The 14369-nt window shown below is 40.6% G+C and overlaps 1 protein-coding gene across 1 annotated transcript in view; it reads right to left on the bottom strand.

Moving 5' to 3' along the window:
* TRPA1 (transient receptor potential cation channel subfamily A member 1) overlaps positions 1-14369 on the bottom strand; it is a 199799-nt gene that overhangs the window by 97067 nt on the left and 88363 nt on the right. The window contains exon 15 of the mRNA XM_033929784.1: positions 4816-4982. Within this exon, the coding sequence (XP_033785675.1) occupies positions 4816-4982 (167 nt within the window). The remainder of the gene's footprint in view (positions 1-4815; positions 4983-14369) is intronic.

Raw genomic sequence — 14369 nt, 5'->3', positions numbered from 1 at the left:
AACAGACTTGAACTTAACCTTCAACACACACATTACCATTCCAGTGAAAAAAAGTCTTCTTTAAGATGAGACACCTGAGGACAATAAGACCAGTCCTGGTTTCAGGACAATAAGAACTGTCCTGAAACCAGCTTCAGAACTGTAGCGCAATCTGTCCTAATGCCATACCTGGACTATTGCAACTCACTATATTGTGACATTACAGAAAGGAATGCAAGAGGCTACAATTACTGCAAAACACAGCTGCAAGACTAATTCTCAAAAGAAACCAGTACGAAAGGGCAAGCCACTAATAGAGTAACTACACTGTATTGTATTAATTGAAAGAAAATAAGAGAAAATAAGAAAAAGGGGGAAAGAAGAAGAAGAAGAAAGAAAAATGGGGAGGAAAAAAAAGAACAAAAAGAAAATTTGAAAAAAATGTGTTGAGGTCGTATACAGCACTCAACTGGTTTGTGTATGGCTGTAGTCTGCAATATCAAATAGCTATGAAACATGATTATGCAATGTTACAAAGTTCCAACAGAATGGTATTTGAATATATGATATACAAGAACATAAGAACTGCCATACTGGGACAGAATGAAGGTCCATGAAGCCCAGCGTCTTGTTTCTAACAGTGGCCAACCCAGGTCCCAAATACTTAGCTAGATCCCAAGTAGTAAAACAGATTTTAAGTTGCTTATCCTAGGAATAAGCAGTGGATTTCCCCAAGCCTTCTCAATAATGGCCTATGGACTTCTCTTTTAGGAAATTACCAAAACCTTTTTTAAACCCACATTTTCCGGCAACAAATTCCAGAGTTTAATTACATGTTGTGTGTAGAAATATTTTTTGCCGGAAAATGTGGGTTTAAAAAAGGTTTTGGTAATTTCCTACTTTGTAGCTTTATCGCATGCCCCCTAGTCCTAGTATTTTTGGAGAATAAACAAGCGATTAACATCTATCCTTTCCACTTCACTCAGTATTTTATAGACCTCTATCATGTCATCCCTGAGCCATCTCTTCTCCAAGCTGAAAAGCCCTAGCCACTTTAGTCATTCCTCATAGGGAAGTCTTCCCATTCCTTTTATCAGTTTTGTTGCTCTTCTCTGTACCTTTTGTAATTCCACTACATCTTTTTTGAGATACAGCGATCAAAACTGCACACAGTATTCAAGGTGCATCCGTATCATAGAGTGATAGAAGAGCATTATAACATTTTCATCATTGCTTTCAATTTCTTTCCTGATAAGTCCTAACATTCTATTTGCTTTCTTAGCCGCCGCCGCCGCACATTGAGCCGAGGGTGTCAATGTATCCTCAATGATGGCACCTAGATCCTTTTCCTATACAGCGACTCCTAACATGGAACCCTACATCACATAGCTATAGTTCAGATTCCTCTTTTCCACGTGCATCACTTTGCACTTGCTCACATTAAACATCATCTGCCATTTTGACGCCTAGTCTCCCAGTCTCACAAGGTTCTCTTGCAATTTTTCACAATCCTCTTACAATTTAACAACTTTGTGTCATCTGAAAATTTAACTATCTCACTAGCTATTCCCATCTCTAGTTCATTTATAAATATGTTAAAAAGTAGAGGTCCCAGAACAGACAAATAGTGGGGTTCCCCAGGTATTTTCTTTCATTTCAAAAAATACCCTTCTCAAATGTCATTTCAATTTTCTTAGTCCAAGTTATCCAGAGGTGTTAATCCACTATGAATAGCTCATAAACTTAATTCCTTTTTAGTTACTATCTAAGGGGCTGAGCCTCAGATCCCCGTGTGTTGTATATGTTTCACAAGCACACTAGAAAGGGAATTAACCTCACTGGCTCATGCTCCTCTCCTGCCCTGTTGTTAATCAAAAACACTTTTAGCTCTTAAACTTATGGTTTTTAAACAAGGACTTAACTTTTAGATCTCGCGCAGGGTGTTGTTGAAAATAGGCAGTGAAATCGTTGTTATTCAATATTTCCTGCTGTCTCTGCGCTAGTCCCTTCGCCAACGTTAAGCTAGCTGTCCATTTCGCCCTCAGGCTGCATCAGGGTTCGGCTCTATGATTCACAAGCTCACCACGGCAGAGACCCCCACTATTTACCCTTCTCTATTGAGACCTTTTCTGCTGCTCCTCTATGTTTCTTTTTTTTTTTTACCATTCTTCTCATGTTATCATAGTCTCTTTGTAAGTCACTCAATCCCCCTATTGCCCCAGGTACATTAGATAGATTGTGAGCCCACTGGGACAGACAGGAAAAAATGCTTGCGTACCTGAATAAATGAATGTAAACTGTTCTGAGCTTCCCTGGGAGAACGGTATAGAATATTGAATGAATAAATAAATAAAACTAGTTCTGCATGGTCGTTTAACTGCAGCTGTTTGATCGCAGTTGTTGTAAGTGTGAGCATTTACCTTGATGAAGCTGTGAGGTTTAAGAGGAGGGATAGCCCTCCTCACCCCACTGTTACTTCTTTCCTTTCCCTTCACCCACCTAGGGTCTTGTTCTCCTACCTCTGCATCATCTAGTGACTTCAAGGTTTGAAATAGGAGGGCATACCATACCAAGGAAGTATATGCTAGCATATAGAACATTTATAATGTCCATAGATATAGTGCCAAGCCAGCTATGAATATATAGAAAAGGAAGAAATAAAAAAATAGAAAAAAGAAAATGGACCCACAATGCTGTTGGATTGTGTACAAAACATAAAGACAATGCTTTAAAAAGTATATATCATAAAAAGCATACACACCAAGAGGGAAGAAACATGTATGATCTATTTTCAATTTGTGGTTAGTACGTGTATATGATGAATGAGTGCATGAGTTTAAAATAAACTTTAGCTTCCTATCAAAGGTGATCCTACATGAGTACATAAATGCCGTGCAAAATCACATAAAAATATAGAAATGGACCCCAAAGATATCATTCCAGCGCTCTTGGTCATCTTCACTCTTTTTTTTGTTTGACGTTTTTCTGCCGTAATTGAACATTTCAGAAAATGTCCTGGGCACAATTTGTACGTCTGGGGCTAGACCTGTTTAGTAATGAATAACAGCCACAAAAGTGCCCTAACTGACCAGATGATTACTGGCGGGATGGAAGCATGATTACAGTGGCATAGTAAAGAGGGTGTGTGTGGGTGAGGTGGGGGGGGGGTGGACCATCCCGGGTGCTGTCTTTGTGACGGATACCAACGCCTATTTACCTCTCCGCCCCGTCATACCTCTTGAAATGTTCACTGGCACAAGCAGCATCTTCCACTTACTGTTCACACCAGACTGGTTGCTAGTTGAGGCCCGAATCGAGTATAAAGTCCTGACTGTAATACATAAGGTGCTTTATGGTGTGATACCAAAATACCTGATTCAAATTTTGAAAAGAAACTCTCCAAATCGAAATTTACGGTTGGAATCAACTTTGAGACTAATTGAGGATAAGAATCAGGAAGTACTCTATAAAAAGACCAGCATAGCTGCTGCATCAGTGGCGGGTCCAAGACTTTGGAACTCAATGAAAGGGACATTAAGGGCTCCTTTTACTAAGGTGTGCTAGCGTTTTTAGCTAAAGATTAGCGCGCTCAAACCACATGCTAAACGAAAAATACTAACGCAAGCTCTATGGAGGAGCCCTAAGAGTTTGCACAGATGTTAAATCTTTTAAAAAACTGCTAAAGACCTCTCTATTTGTGAGATTCTTCCTTCCTTGATCGATTAGATACTAGTGGCTAATAGAGCATCCCTATATTATTTGAAAATAAGCTGATGGTTCTTTTTAAGGTTTTTATTTGATAATGTATTAATTTGAAATGTAATGTTTGTTACTTCTATGTATGTATCAACTGTTACCCACTTAGTTGATAAGTGGGATAGACATTTTTTTTTAATAAACAAATTAAATTATACCCTGGACAACAGGTACACAAAACAGATTAGAAGGTTGAAGAAATATGGAAGAGATTCCTACTACTGTATTGATGTTCTGCTCTCTCAGAAAGATACTGGTGCTGGTAGCCCTTCTTTGTCATCAATGGAGACAGATAGGATGGTGATTATTAGAGACCAATCACTTACATAAAAGGTACGCCAGAGGGTTCACCAGATGTGAGAGGTGAGTTCTGCACCACTGAAAAGTTGGAAAGGGAGCCATAAGTGGGAAGGTAGATGATGAATCCTGCTGGTCACTTCTGAGCCACAGCTCAGCCTAGGAATGCTCCTGGAAAGTGTTCATTTCACCACCGAGTGCAAGAACTGATTCATTCTGTTGAGGAATATGCAAGCCCTAGTGACTGGGAAGAAAGTCTGCCGTAAATTGTCAAGGAGTTGAGCACAACTGAACGAGGAATTCAGGTGCATACTATTTGGTACCACAATTAGGTGTATTGTTCCAGCTAATTATAAATGCGTACATGTGAGGCTAAAAATGCCTTCCTCCCCCCTGAAAAAATAAAAGCCCCTAAATATAGGAGAGCAATTGTCTTTCCCAAGTTAAGTGCATAGAGCTGCAAGCTGTGCACTGGGTTTGTAGCTTCATTCACCTAAACTGCGTCTCAACATCCTCTGTAAACATCCTAAATGTAACAGCCTTGTGAGTAAATTTTTAAATGTAGGTGCTCAGGCCACAGTTGTGGAGTTCCTAACTATTAAAGTTAGTCGCATAGACCTTTTGAAAACTGGCTTAACGATTTCATTGAACCCATTATTTAGCATATACACTATTAGCAGTCTTCAGTGAATCAGCCCCTTAAAATCCCAACAGGTCCTAAGCAGGTGCAAGCAAGACAGAAGATAAAATAAAATAAAAACCTTAATTTGCCATCACACATACCTGTCATTCTGAATTGTACAGCAAACGACTTCCTTTTTCCCATTGCGTATTGCATTATGTAGAAAGGAAGCCTGGACTTTGTTCCATATTATGGCAGCTCCTCTGTCAAGAAGAAGTCCTACCACTTTTGCGTGACCTTCTAGAGCAGCTATATGAAGTGATGTGTCCTTGAAGGAAAAAAATAAATAAAACAGATCACTAAAAGAATGGTTACAAAACAATGCTAGCAAACTGAGCACAGATATATTTACTTGTACTTTTACAAAAGGGGATAAATGTTAATTAATCCATAAAGGGGATGGATGATGTTACAAAGGCTTTTTTTTCTTTTTTCTCTCGCTTTAAATTTTTATTGAAAAGATAAATGCATAGGTGAGCAAAATATCATCATAAAACAAATACATATACCAATAATTCAGAACCTGCAACTAGAACAAACCAGAATTAGACAGAAACAACCCACCTTCCTTCCTTACTCCTTCCCTTCCATCCCTCTCCCCCCATAGAAAGGAAGAAAATAAAGTCATGTTGCAAGGTATTGCTAAATTAGAGTCCAAAACCGAGTGCTACTGTCTGCCTTATGTTTTCTAGGGATGGTTAATTTTTCCATTGGAACAACATACTATAACCTCTGATGCCATCTGGTGACCGAAAATGGTGAATATGGTTTTCATTCAGCAGCAATAACATAACATGCTGCATAAACACAGAGGTACAGACATGTCAATGAGAAAACCCAAAGTAGAGAGAAGTGTAGACTGAACATATGTCCATAAAGACCTCGTGTGAGGGCAGTCCCACCACATATGTAACAAGGTGGCTATCTGCCTACATTGTTTCGAATAAAATAGATCAGCTTTGAGTCCTCTCTTATAAAGAATTTGAGGGGTAATTAAGCATTAAGTAATTTGTAACCATTTATTTCAAGAGGAAATAGAAAAAAATATTAGAACATCGAATCACATGGTCTCATATAACTTCTCCTTCTGCCTGTCCCAGATCCCTTTCCCACAGTAATATATGAATGTTTACAAAAACCATATAACCTTATATAATCCATAAATTAAACCCTAAGATGAGTTACGTAGAAGACTCCCTCTTGAGGAGCCCAAATTTCAACCAAAGCTCTTCCAAGGATGTCCAATTTCTCAGCATCACCCCCAGTACATATCTGATGACAAACAATGGCCTATGCAGAGAGAGTAATAGAAATCTGATTTTCCCAAGGCATTGTCTTGTTACAAATCTGCAAAAGAGTACAAGGTCCCTGCATCAAAAATGTAAAAAAAAGATATTGTAACTAGAGAATAACACGGGGACAAATTTTTCCCCATCCCCGTGGGAACTCATTTTCCTGTCCTGGTGAGTTCTTTCCCTGTCCCTGCTCCATCCCTGCAAGCTCTGTCCTCATCTACACAAGCCTCAAATACTTTAAAATCATAAGCATTCGAGGATTGTGTGTTTTAAGGCAGAGCTTACAGGAATGGGACAGGGACAGCAACAAACTTGTGGGGATGGGATTGGGAAATTAAGTTCCTGCAGGGATGGGGACAAATTTGTTCCCGTGTCATTCTCTAATAGTAACCCTCTTGCAGCCCACTCAACTGAGAGTCAGTGCATGGTACTGTCACTCCCAAAATGTTCTTTATTTTATTTATTTATATGCATGTACACTTATAGCCTAAGTGGTTTACATTCAGGTACTCAAGCAGTTTCCCATATCTGTCCTGGTGGGCTCATACTCTATCTAATGCACCTAAGGCAATAAGGGATTAAGTGATTTGCACAGTGTCACAAAGGGAAGTGCAGGATTTGAACCCACAACCACTGGGTGCTGAGGTATAGCTCTAACCACTACACCATACACTCCCCTTTAGAAGGGTATACCAAGATTTCCACTGCTTCCATATAGCAAGTCAACAGCTTTCTGCGATTGTTGAAATATAGGATTAAGAATAGGATTTGTTTTTGGAAAACAAAGAACACTATATAAGGGAACACATCTTAAATAGGTTTGTTTGGTAGTGAAAGGACATCTCCTGGCTTCCATTCACACACACATGGTGTAATTGGGCTGCAGTGTAATGTGCGTTTACATCAGGGCCTCCCAACTCAACTACTGGTAACTCCTTGTCACTAAAGTGACCCTAGGTCTTCTACCCAGGACTGATATAAAATAGAAGATACAAAAATCTAGGGGTATGTTCATCTTCAGGGTAGCAATCCTACTGAATCATGAATAGAAACCCCCTGCTCCACTCTCCATCTGAATCTGTAGTGGTTCATAATTAGCAGTGGTGCATAATTAGCAGCAAACATGGAGTTATACTGTATAAAGGGATAATTTGAACACCTAAATACTTCAAGGAATGGGCTACCCACTTGAAAGGAAAACTGACTTTTATTATACATATCCAAGTCAACCTGAGGTATAAGATTAAGAACCTCAGTTTTGTCATTGTTAGCTTTAAACTCAGATACTGAACCATACTTCATCTTATGCAATAAAACTGGGAGCGATATATGAGGCTGAGTCAAGGACAGTATAACATTATCAGCAAAGAGCGATATCATATGGAAATGATTCCCCACTAAAAATCCCTTAATATCCAAATTCTCCCAGAAACGCTAGGGTTCCATCATCAATGCAAAAAGCAAAGGTGATAAAGGGCATCCCTGGCACATTCCCCTACCCAAAGTTAGCACACCTGCCCACCCTCTTCACTCTACCCACAGGTCCCGCTCTTCGCCTTGAATTCTCAAGCAAGGTCCTCGGCATCATTATCGATTCCTCCCTCTCCCTAAACGATCACCTGAACTCCTTGGCAAAATCATGTTTTTTCAGCCTCCACATGCTTAGGAAAGTTAGATCCTATTTCCACCAAAAACACTTTACCGTCCTGGTACAATCCATCATCTTATCCAAACTCGATTACTGTAATGCCATTTACCTGTGCCTAACAAAAAAAAGTCTTCACAGACTCCAGCTCATCCAGAATACTGCGGCCAAATTGATTTTTGCTAAACGCAAATTTGATCATGTCTCCCCCTTACTTACCAAGCTTCACTGGCTCCCTGTACTTTCCAGAATTCACTTCAAATGCTCCTGTCTAGCTTTCAAGATAATTCATGGCATCCTTCCGCCACTAATCCCTCTATCCTTCCTCGCCCAAACGCCTGCTACCACCAGATCCGCCCACAGACATAAACTATCCTTCCCCTCTCTACGTGGCATCCCCCATGCAGGCAAACTGGGAAGATCCCTCCTCTCCAAAATCACGGGCCTTTGGAACGATCTCACTATCCCGCTGCGAAACCTGGGCTCCCTCCAGCTGTTCCGGAAACAACTGAAAACCTGGCTTTTCTCTAATATATAACATCTCCTTCCTACTTCCCCCTTTTCATATGCCCTTGTAAACTCTCTCTCCCCTCTTCTTGTATTTTTAAGCTTTGTAAACCGTGTCGAGCTCCGCTTGCGTGGAGATGATGCGGTATATAAACTTAAGGCTTAGTTTAGTTTAGTTTAGTTTAGTTTACCCAGAGCAAAGGTGTCAGTGTAAGCCCCATTAATCTTTGTACAAGAGATGGTATATAATGCTTTGTACAAGAGTTGGTATATAATGCTTTAACCAATGACAAAATCCCTCTCCTACCCCAAATTTCTGCTATACCCTAAACATAAAAGGCCAATGCACTCTATCAAATGCTTTTCCAGCATCTACTGCCAACAACCTAGCAGGCAACTGCTCTGAATGAGCCACCTGAGTGAGATGGATAATTCTTTTAACATTATCAAACATTTGTCTACCTTAGACAAATCCTGCTTTGTCTAATTGTATGACTGAGGGCAGCGACTTTGGCATCCCATTGACTAGCAGAATCTTAAAGTGAGATTGCTCTATAGGATCCACACATTGTATTATCTCTTCCTGGTTTGCACAGAACAGACATACCAGCAGTATTAGCATGCTGGGGTATCATCACTGTACCTCCTCATAAGGAGTTGAAATAACAAGCTAGGAGAGGCACTATATTGGGAGCAAAAGATTTATAAATATACAGTAAAACCTTGGTTTGCGAGCATAATTTGTTCCAGAAGCATGTTTGTAATCCAAAGCACTCGTATATCAAAGCAAATTTCCCCATAGGAAATAATGGAAACTCAGACGATTCGTTCCACAACCAAAAACTTTAATACAAAATACTATACGTACTCGTATTGCAAGACCTCGCTTGTTTAGAACAGCCATTACACTCCCGCAGCATCAGAGAGAGAAGAACCATCGGTTCAGTTGTGATGATGTGACACGTGTATACTGTATGTACTCGTATTGCAAGACTTTGCTCGTTTAGAACAGTCACTACACTTTTGCAGTGTCAGAGAGAGAAGAACCATTGGCTCAGTTGTGATGATGTGACACGTGTATACTATATGTACTTGTAGACCTTGCTCATTTAGAACAGTCTCTACACTCTTTCAGCGTCAGAGAGAGAAGAACCATCAGCTCAGTTGTGATGATGTGACGCGCTCTCTTTCATATTCCCCTCATCCCTAGCATATAATTTCTGATATAAATTTAGAACTCTCCTCTCCTACTTAACCAATGACTCCCCCTTATCCCCTCTAAATCTCAATATCTGGGTCTGGTACTGACCTTTCTTAATCCACCTTGTCTGCTGTCTCCCTGATTTATCCCCCCAGCTCAAAATTTTGCTATTGTAACTTACTCAACTGAAATTCAATATCAGCCAACCTTATAGAATGTAACTCAGCTCATAATTGGGATTATTGTTTCTTGTCTTGACATCTACCAAATCTGAAAAAAACTTACCCTACTACCTTTATTTGATGGGGCAGATAGTTCTCTCTCTCCACTTGTCCCCTCTTTTTCTAAGAGCCCCACTAAATGAATACTCCCCTGATAACTTATTTTCAATCTTCCCAAAGAAAAGGGGGATTGAATATTTGGTGTATCATAATATGCAATGTAATGTTGAATTTCATCCTGAACCATTGCTCGAATTCTCTGATCTTCTAATAGACTTTCATTGGGTGTCCAAAAGGATCTCTCTGTTTTCACACCCCAGACTAGGGCAATGTCAGACCAAGTTGAGGGGTTCAATACTAATGTCTCAGAAGGAATCTTCCAATAAAACAATCTAGCATTAACTATTGTGGACATGAGAAAAAAAAGGAATATTGTTTCCCAGAATTAATTGACCTCCCAAAAACCCAAGAATATTGAAATATTTTAGTAATATCTGGTAGCCCCCCCTCCTCGTGCCTCTATTGAGGATCTCAGCCTACCAGAGCATCTATCAAGAGACGGAGTAGCCACAAAATTAAAATCTCCTCCCACCAACAAGTGGCTTTGAACTTTATTATTAAGAATCCCATGGATACCCCTCCAAAATATATTTTGTTTTTCACTAGGAGCATATACTTTAACCCCCTCTTCTACGAAACCGTGCTAGCAGTTTTTAGCACAGGGAACTGCGCTGAATGGCCCGCACTGCTCCCGATGCTCATTGAGTTCCTATGAGCGTCGGGAGCAGCGTGGGCCATTCAGCGTGGCTCCCCATGCTAAAAACCGCTAGCGTGGTTTCGTAGAAAAGATAATCGCGAATCCTCCCCCTTTACCTCTGCTTCTAGGTACAGAAATAATTTTAAACCCAGGGGGTAGACAGTCGCATATAATAATGTCGTTATCTGAGACCAGCAAAGCTTCAGTTAGAAGAACAAAATCAGGGTTGGCTTCTTCCAGCCAGTCTTTGACCAGCTGTGACTTGTTCCTAATAGTAGAAACCATGAAGATTTTGATGGTGAGGAGCATCGGTGGTTACAGGGTAGGTAATCTTTCTCAATATCCGCTGTCTTTTACAGTAGGGTTTGCTAGGTTTTCGTGTGGGGGGTACAACCGGGATTTGGAAGGGACCCCTTTCTGAACAGTCGTATAAAGAAGGATTAACATCTCTAAGATATTCTGAAGTAGTTGAGAGAGAACTTATAAGTACTGGAATGGGAATAACATAAAATGCAGCAACTGACCTGCTTTTGTAGCAGATCCAATAGACCAGGGGTAGGGAACTCCGGTCCTCAAGAGCTGTATTCTAAATCTAAAACACGCCCAATAATAAAAAGAGAACATCACACCAGAGGCTATATTAATCCAATAGATTTCTGGTCACAATATGAATTGCAATCAGAGATAGAAGAAGAAATCGATTTCTGGGATCACTGGATGACAACCAGCACATCCATTTTAGTGTGTGGCACAGTGGTTAAAGCTACAGCCTCAGTACCCTGGGGTTATGGGTTCAAACCCACGCTGCTCCTTGTGACCCTGGGCAAGTCACTTAATCCCCCCATTGCCCCAGGTACATTAGGTAGATTGTGAGCCCACCGGGACAGACAGGGAAAAATGCTTGAGTACCTGAATAAATTCATGTAAACCGTTCTGAACTCCCCTGGGAGAACGGTATAGAAAAATTGAATAAAATAAAAAATAAAATAAAATCGCCCCTATACACAATAGCAAAAGCAATGCAAATAAATATAACAAATGGTTTGACACCGAACTTCTAAAACTGAAACAACTAGCTAGACGACTAGAAAGAACTTGGAAAAAAACAGGAGAACTAACAGACTGTAACAAATGGAGAGCTAACATAAAAATCTACAAACAAATGATAAGACAAACGTAAAGCATTCTACTCAATTAAAATCAACTCATCTTGTAATGGTTCACAAGGAATCAATATAAAAGAGCTATTCAAACCTGATCACAAATTTATTTGACACCGCTCGCTACACCACACCCACACACAACTCTAAGTTACCCTCTGCAAATGACTTAGCACTACATTTCGATTCGAAAATTAAAAACCTTAGAATGCATTGTTCAACAAATGACCCTAGTGATCATCCGATACCTATCACCCAAGGAAATGATACACCGGCAGACATGATCTGGAGCTTCTTTCAAGATTTAGAGTGGAACAATTACAACAGACTATATAACAAATACTCTAAATCCTATTGCGTTCTGGACTCATGCCCCCCAGAAATCATGATAGTATTTAAACTATCATTGATGCAATATTTGGCTCATAACCTAAAAACTGTGAAGTTCCTCTCTAATAATGGTCACATAATAATAACCCAACTCTAAAAAATCGAAAAGAATCTTCAGCTATAATATCCAACTACAGACCAGTAGCATCCATTCCGTTTATTGTAAAAATTATGGAGGGATTGGTACACACCCAACTGATGGATTATCTGGATCAGTTCTCTCTCCTACATGAAACTCAATCCGGTTTTAGACCGTTATTCAGTACCGAGACAGTAATTGCGGCTATTTTAGACAATCTGTGCCTACTGTTTTGTAAGGGCCTTAATGCCCTGGTTATGCAATTCGATATGAGTTCTGCCTTTGATCTAGTAGACCACGGGAAACTGCTGCAATGCCTAGATGCCATTGGTATCAGGGACGAGGTGCTGAATTGGTTCCGTGGCTTCCTTATGTCCCGCACTTATCAAGTACATTTTAATTATGAACTTTCAGATATCTGGAGCAATCCATCCGGTGTGCCACAAGGGTCTCCGCTATCTCCATTGCTCTTCAACGTCTACATATCCTCACTAGGCACGCAGCTAACCCAGTTAGGGCTAAAACTATTTAGTTATGCAGATGATTTTACGATCATCATCCCATTCATTAATTCTATCTCTGAAACTATTCCTAAAGCTTCAGAAGCCATAAACGTGATGGAGCACTGGATGACAACCTTTAGGCTCAAACTTAATTCAGAAAAAACAACTTTCTTCGTTGCTTTGCCACATCCACTTGACACCAAATCACCACTATGTATCAATAATCTTAATTACCCTATCCAACCTACCATAAAGATACTAGGTGTAACTTTGGATCAGTGCCTAACCATGAGAGACCAGGTGGACTCCTTGATCAGAAAGGGATTTTTCACTCTCTGGAAACTCAGATCCATTAAAGCTTATTTCGATACAGCAGCATTTAGAACCCTAGTCCAATCCCTCGTACTGAGTCTACTTGACTACTGTAACATCGCCTATTTAGCAATTTCCCAAAAGAACATGCAGCGTTTACAATTGATGCAAAATGCAGTGGTCAAACTGATCTTTGGGCTGAGGAAGTTTGACCACGTGACACCCTACTACCGGCAGCTGCATTGGCTGCCAATGGAGGCGCGCGTAAAGTTTAAATTTGCCTGCTTCTGCTTCAAAGCACTACACGGACTTGCCCCTAAATATATAACTGACCTTTTCGTCTTCTCAGCCAACAGACACAAGAGAAGCTCACATTCCAACTTCGTTTCCCCCCCAGTGAGAGGTTGTAAACTGAAAAAACACCATGAACATCTTCTCTCGCACCAAGCAGCATCATGGGGTAAAGACCTAGAACAATTGCTTTCGCCCACTACTTATGAGGAATTTAGGAAACGTCTGAAAACACACCTGTTCCTAAAGTATCTAGACAACTGATCCTCTCTTCTCTCTCCCCTCTATAGCGATTAACTTGTTCTATTGATCACTCTCTCCTCAAAAATGGATTTCCTGTCCTATTAACCCTCTTTCTTCCTCCCCTCTTAAAGTCAATCAATTTGTACCTTTGCTTAATCTTTGTAAACCGCATAGAACTTCACGGTATTGCGGTATATAAGCTGTTATTATTATTCCAGTCAGGTTTTCAGGATTTCCTCAATGAATACGCATGAGATCTATGTGCATGCACTGCTTTCAATGCACATTCATTGGGGAAATCCTGAAAACCCGATTGGAATACGGCTCTCGAGGACCGGAGTTCCCTACCCCTGCAATAGACCATAAGGACCCAAATCAGATAATTGGTTAGGGGAGCCATCCTATACAGAGTGGACAACAGAGACTGAAAGGCTTCAGAGAAGTAATGCTCGTAGACTAAATCATGCAGAGATCATGTTAGAAATTGACCGGAGAAATCATGCAAATACTTTATATAAAGAAGTCATGCAATGATGCAAATACTTATCAGATTTTGTCCAGGCCGTGGGCCTGTGGGAGTCTTCCAAGGCAGGAGGAAGAGATCGCTCAAGCAGGCACAGGTTGCTGATGAGGACTTGTGGAGGTGTAGAGAAGCTTTCCTGTTAGCAGTCCCCGAGTAGCTAGGAGGAAGAGGGAGCAGCGGAGTAAGATCTTTCGCCCGTTGTTTGGTCGTGCCAGGCTGCAGGTGGAGTGCTGTGGTGCAAGGAAGCTTGGTTATGCTCCGCGCAGTTGCGTTAGATAGATTGTGAGCCCACCGGGACAGATAGGGAAAATGCTTGAGTACCTGATTGTAAAACCGCTTAGATAACCTTGATAGGCGGTATATAAAATCCTAATAAACTTGAAACTTGAAACTTCGCAAAGGCGCATGCTAAGGCGCACGTGCCTTTGCCATGCGCCTTAGCTGGTACACCGAACGGCTAAGCGCTGTTCCCTCAGCCAAATTTGAATGCTCCCGGCTAGTCGGGAGGGGCGGAGCAAGCTCACACGC

Source organism: Geotrypetes seraphini, chromosome 2 (genome assembly GCF_902459505.1).
Source record: "Geotrypetes seraphini chromosome 2, aGeoSer1.1, whole genome shotgun sequence".
Taxonomy (NCBI): Eukaryota; Metazoa; Chordata; class Amphibia; order Gymnophiona; family Dermophiidae; genus Geotrypetes; species Geotrypetes seraphini.
Note: the sequence above shows the minus strand (reverse complement) of the source record. Positions and strands in the feature narration are given on the sequence as shown.